Below are 6,368 nucleotides of genomic sequence, written 5' to 3'. Positions count from 1 at the left end.
GTGCCTGACGGATCCAGTGCATGTTATAGCTACTAACAGTAAACCCACTGCAGGCACAGGTCAGTTTGTAGGAAGCACCTGGAGACACAACTACTGACTGTTCAGCCTGTGTGAGCACAACCTGACAATCAATACCTGCATAAACACAACATTTAGAATATAATTATGAATATGGATTTATTTACACTTAGTTTGTTTTGTCCAGGGAATTTACTTACAAGACACAGCAAGAGCAGCCAGCAACAGCAAGAGAAATTAAGTCAACATGGTTTATATGAATGCTGAACTGGTGGTGAGTCCTCCACTCAACAGTGTAGCTGTTTAAATATGAAACAGACATCAGTTCATTTGCATCAAAGCCTTACATTAGCAAAATCAGTGGAGTCACTGGAGTTTTAGTCCATTGATGTTCATTGTATGGACAATAATACCACCTATGGAAATAATATTGTACTTCAGTGAATAAATGTGATTATTTTTCACAGCAGGCATGTGCGTGTAACCCATCAGTTCCATCAAACAGATGTGACATTGTGTTTTGTTCATGAGAAAGAGGGTAAAGGTCTTTGATAAAGTTGTAGAGCTTTAATGGGTTGTAGTAGAACAGCAAACACTGATCAGCACTTTTCCAATATCAGGTTGTTGTTGTCGCAAAACCATGCTAAACTTCTTGTTGCAAAACCATGCTGAGGGTATATATATATATATATATATATATGTGTGTGTATATGACGGATCATAATTTAGGTAATTTTATATTCAGTAACATAATAATATAGCTATAGATGTGCATGTAATAAAATTTGGTACTGTGAATGTATAAATATATTTGAATAGATTTATACGATATATTTATATGTATTGTGACGAGCGTCCCGATGGACTATCAGCGTTGCCCTGGAGACGTACACGGATCACCTGCACCTGCTCATCATGTCGGAATCGGCCACACCTGAAGCTCGTCAGCCCGCGGCCAGATAAGCCGCGTGAGGCTGCGAGACAGACAGAGTTTGCGCTGGCCAAGGACTAATGTGCTGTCTCTTTTCTCTCTCCCAGAAACCAGCGAGTGACCGATTCCGCTCTGACGAGAGCCACACGACGCACCCGCCGCACCAAGGGAGAATTCACAAAGAGCACCACGACACGCCAGCCAGACACCTCTCACTCTACCTTCTCACACTGTTTGTGAATAAATCCACCCTCCGGGGTATTTATTTGAGCTCTCCTTGTCGCGTGATTCTTTCACCCCGTCACAGTATATATACACTGTAAAAAAAAAAAATCATAAAAAAACGGTCAAATGACTGGCAGCTACGGCTGCCAAACAAAAACCCTAAAATTACAATAAAATACCTTAATTGAAATAAAGTGCAAAAACAATTTTACAGAAATTTTCATTGACGGTTTTACAGAAAAAAACTTGTTGTTTTAGAGATTTTTCTTGTTTCAATTATGATATTTTACTTTAATTTTACGGTTTATTTTACTTTTTTTTTTTTACAGGACGTTTTTTACAGTGTAAAACCCTTATTTTTACAAATTTTTCCTGGATTATTACAATGAAAGCACTAAATGTTCTACAGGGAAACACTGTTATTTTACCAATTATTACAATCAAAAGCCTTCAATAAAGTGTCAAAGCATGCTCAAGATGGAAAATTCAGTTTTATTTAGAAGACAAAATACAAAGTCTTTACAGATGCCATAAATTTAAATTTTACTTATTTTTTTAAAGAAATACAGCACAATTACATTTCAAATACTGTACTGGCGAAGAACATAGAAGTTTCATAAAAATGTTGAATTAAATATATTCAACTTAAAGGACAAGTTCACTTCCAGAATAAATATTTCCTGATAATTTACTCACCCCCATGTAATACAAGATGTTCATGTCTTTCTTTACTCAGTCAAAAATTAAGTAAAGTTTTTGAGAAATTAAAGAATTTTTTCTCTATATAGTGGACTTCAGTGGGAGTCAACTGGAATGTTTTCCTCAAAAACCTTAATTCCTTTTTGACAGAAAAAAAGAAAGACATGCATCTTGGATGACATGGGGGTGAATAAATTATCAGCAAATCTTTATTCTGGAATTGAACTAGTCCTTTTAAACTGAAAAAAATACTAAAATATATGTACAAGATTGTCAAGCAATTTTATTATTCAGATGTAAAATAACATTATCAATTAATTCTTCATAAACATTTCTTCAGAGCCCCCAGGAGGAATTGAATAGCAAAAAAAATGCATTTCTATCTTATCAGTTAGGGTTACTCTCGTGATGAGGTCATGAGTACATAAGTCTTATATTAATCCACAATATTCTACTGACTCCTGTGGGCTCCTTATACAGTGGTGTCCAAAATGATTAGAACACTAGTATTTTCAGCAGCTAAAAAAAATGGTTTTAAGCCAGTTATTTCTATCTTTTGCTGTAGTGTGTCAGTAGGAAATATCAGTTTACATTTCCAAACATTCATTTTGCCATTAATTGTAATAATCCAGTGAGATTTTTGTTTGCACAAGGAGTCTGACAACAGCCAGTGCTCCACATAGAGATCTGATCTGATCATCATCAGTCTGTCTGGAATGACATGAAGAAACAGAACAAACTGAGACAGACTAAATCCAGAAGAACTGTGGCAACGTCTCCAAGACGCTTCAATTGACATTTCTGACATTGACAATAAATTATTGTGATTACACGTCTGTCTGTTACATTTCTCTTATAAGGTTAGACTGTACTTTATACACTCACTGATTTTTTTTTCTTTATAAAAATAAAACATTATAAAACTTATAAAGTCTGATAAAAGTTTATAAATATGTGTTCAGCTATAAGAAAATGTGTTATATAAAATATATAATTCCAGATATTGTTTCATAATGTCATGTATGGTGTAACAGGGCGAACGAGACGTGAGATGTGCGGATCCAAGTGCAAGCTTTTATTATGAAACATGGTCAAAACACAGACAGGGTTGAACAATAGCAAACAGGTATGGCACAGGCAAGACAGAGGAGTAATCCTAGGGCAAACGTGGGTCTTTGATCGGCGAACAACATCCAGAGGGTTTGACGAGGGGTAATCCGATAACATGAGCAAAAGCCAGGCTAGGAACAAACACAGTCCGAAACAACAAGCAAAGGGTTAATCCAAAATACACGGGCAAGAATCAGGAACTAGGAAATCAGGAAACACAACGAGACTAGACTAAGACTAGAACTAGGAACTAGAAACTAAGACAGGAAAAGCAGGGATGGCTGATGCGAAGCTGACGTTTCAACACGGTGTCGAAATCCCGAAGCAGATGTTTCGAAACACCCATGTCACGTGACTAAGGCGATTCGAAGCATCGGGGCATGTCACAAGTGTTTCGAGATGTGGCAAACCTGCCGAATCTGCGGTCAGGAACAATGCTGTCCATCTGTGGTGTGGGAGCATTTCCATTTGGAAACACAAAATAAAGTGAGATGTATGTATTGTGATAGGCAGCTAGCCTACTGTAATAATACACCATCCATGATGCGCCATTTGAGGAGCACTCATCCTGCCCTTTTGGGGGGTGCAGAGGATGGTAACATTGTTTCTGTACCTAGGCCTGCTATTGACACTGCTGGGCCATCTAGCAAGGTATGCATTGTCAGATCACAAAGTGTTGAGACGCTGTTTAGAAAATCCACGTTTTTAAATAAAAATCTTTATATGTAAAAAAATAAATAAATAAAGACATTGTGGCTTGATATCTTTTATTAATGTTCATTTTTCATGACCAAAATAACATTTATTCACAAAGAGTTCATTCAGATGTCAGACCGATGTTTCAACACATTACAATAACAGAACAATAAAAACATTTTAAATGCTTATAATTATATGAATTAGGGCTTCACCCGGGATTCTAAATGAAGGTGACAGCATTCCAGTTGAGAACACTAACTACTCCCCCTGTTGGTGCAGCCATTTTGCGTACGATAACCGATAAATTATATTTAGTTACACGGAGGAAAAACACACTCACCACTCTGTATTCTGATGAACCGGAACTGCCTTTTATTTGCATATGTCCTTTTATGGAAAGGCAGGTAACACATGACATGAGCAGTGTGAGGACACACCTAATACAAACGTTAACACCCCCAAATCAATTTGTGGATACGTTATAATTCGTCAATTCGCCTAACTGCTTCTCTGTCGAAGCTGTTTTAGAGCAATACTTGAAAATGACCACTAGGTATCACCGTAGAGACAGGTGTCGAATTGTTTCGAAGCCTCTACAAATTTGCTTCGACTGTTTCAGTGTTTCACGAAGACTCACTCTGCCCACCACTAAGGAAAAGGCTCCGTAAAGCAGCTATCACTTGGAGAGATGATAAAAGCAGAACAATACTAGAGACTAGACAGACAACAAACACGGAATGGCTTGGTACAGTAGCTAACACTAGGAGAGTGCTAAACGCTAGACAATACTCGGCAACTAGATCAGGATCTGAGTGTGTTTTATAGTGGGTGTAATAGCTTTCAGGTGAGCGTGTGATTTGCGACAGCTGTGTGATCAGTGCAATGGATGATGGGAAATGCAGTCCAGTGTGATGTGGTTTGAGAGTCCATATGATAGCGAGGCGACCTCTTGTGGCAGTCAGACGGAAGGCCACGAACCAGATTCGTGACATATGGCAACTGTGCAGGTTTTGTATCTTGCTCATTGATCAGCCCTCATGGATTTGAATATGATCTTTATGATGTAACTCAATCAATCCAGACCTTTATACACTCATTTGTTTGAGAAGCTGCTTATGAGAAAGTATGTAAATGTTTCAAATAACATTTCTATATAAGTATAATTTGTTAAATTGTGGGGAAGTTGCTTCAGTGATCTGATGCATGAATAGTTTTTGTACAGCCCAGCAGTCTTTCATGTAACTGTGAGTCTCTAGCACAGTAATAAACAGCTGTGTCTTCAGTCTTCAGGCTTTTCACCTCTAAATACAGCATGTTTTTGCTGGTGTCTGTGGTGATGGAGAACTGGCCCTGTAGAGACTGATCATAATATACAGTTGAGCCAGATATACTCCCAATCCACTCCAGTCCTTTCCCTGGTTTCTGACGGATCCAGCCCATCCAGTAGCTGTTCATTGAGAATCCAGACACAGTGCAGGACAGAGTCACTGAGTCTCCAGGCTTTTTCACCACAGAATCTGAGGAGGTCAAAGACTGACCACTAACAGCTGAAAAACATGGAACAAATAATGTTAGATGATTCACAACAATTAAGTGACAACAATCTGAAAAAAAGTGAAATCATTCTCACCTGACATAATCATCAGCAGAAATCCATACTGTAACATTTCCATCATCACCCTAAAAGTGTCAAAGGAAAAGAAACTGCACTGCAGCAGAACACAAACACTGACTGAGGATCCAGTTTATAACACAGTCCTTTGAGAGTTTGCATGACACTGATACTCCAGGCTAAATCATGACATTTGCATACACTGTATCTGCCCTACAAAAAGGCAAAATGTGGTAATATGGAAACACTAGAACTGGGAACATTAATGAAAACATGTTTGATTGAATTCTGATTGATTTGAATAAATATGCACACTTTGCTTTCTTTGAATCTGAATTTTTGTAAGGCAGTAGAGGTTTTGTAGAACACTGTACATTGTCTCTGCCTGCAATAATAGATTTGAAATTGCATTAAATCACCTTGACAGATTAAAAACATATATTATTTTAGTATTTCTCACCGATGTTGTTTTTTTTTTCTTCTTTCTAATTAATACTAATGATAGTGGTTATCTCAGTGTGTATATTGTATTATTCATGTGTTTTTAGTTGTGATAGCTGATATGAGGTCCATGGACAGCTGTTGCTGATAGACTGATGCTTTGATGTGGCATTTTGAGGCCCGGCTAAAGTCTAATGAGGATGAAGAATTGAGACATGGTGGGTAGAGAGGTTTAACTTTAAAAATAAATAAAAAATAAATAAAAATGTTTCGAAATTTAAAAAATCACTACTTCATCGGAATGGTACGAAACATGATGACTTTTATGGCAGTTGGTACGTGGCCACAAAAAAAAAGTGGACTTGATTCAGAAAAGCTAAATGGTCGTACAAAAATAGTCACACTTGTGTTGTTAGTACCACTGACCACCTTTGGAAATAAAATGGGAAATATGTAAAAATATTTTTGTGTGTACAATCTAGAAATCATTCATGATGCAGAGAAAACATGCACAACAATGAAGGTGACACTCTAAAATATCAAGAGTGCAAAACAGACACAGTTGCCCCCAACCCCCCTTCCCCCCACAGACACACATATATGAACTATAGTGTGACTGTAACACAAAGCATG

At 37.5% G+C, this 6,368-nt stretch overlaps 1 gene segment (V, D, J or C); it reads right to left on the bottom strand.

Moving 5' to 3' along the window:
• Nucleotides 1–3,964: 3,964 nt before the first annotated feature.
• On the bottom strand, nt 3,965–5,639 carry LOC131536967 (Ig heavy chain V region 914-like). The segment is given in 2 exon segments: nt 3,965–5,229; nt 5,313–5,639. Coding segments are annotated over 2 exon segments (405 nt in total).
• Nucleotides 5,640–6,368: the final 729 nt, after the last annotated feature.

This window comes from Onychostoma macrolepis, chromosome 03 (genome assembly GCF_012432095.1).
Source record: "Onychostoma macrolepis isolate SWU-2019 chromosome 03, ASM1243209v1, whole genome shotgun sequence".
Classification (NCBI taxonomy): Eukaryota; Metazoa; Chordata; class Actinopteri; order Cypriniformes; family Cyprinidae; genus Onychostoma; species Onychostoma macrolepis.
Note: the sequence above shows the minus strand (reverse complement) of the source record. Positions and strands in the feature narration are given on the sequence as shown.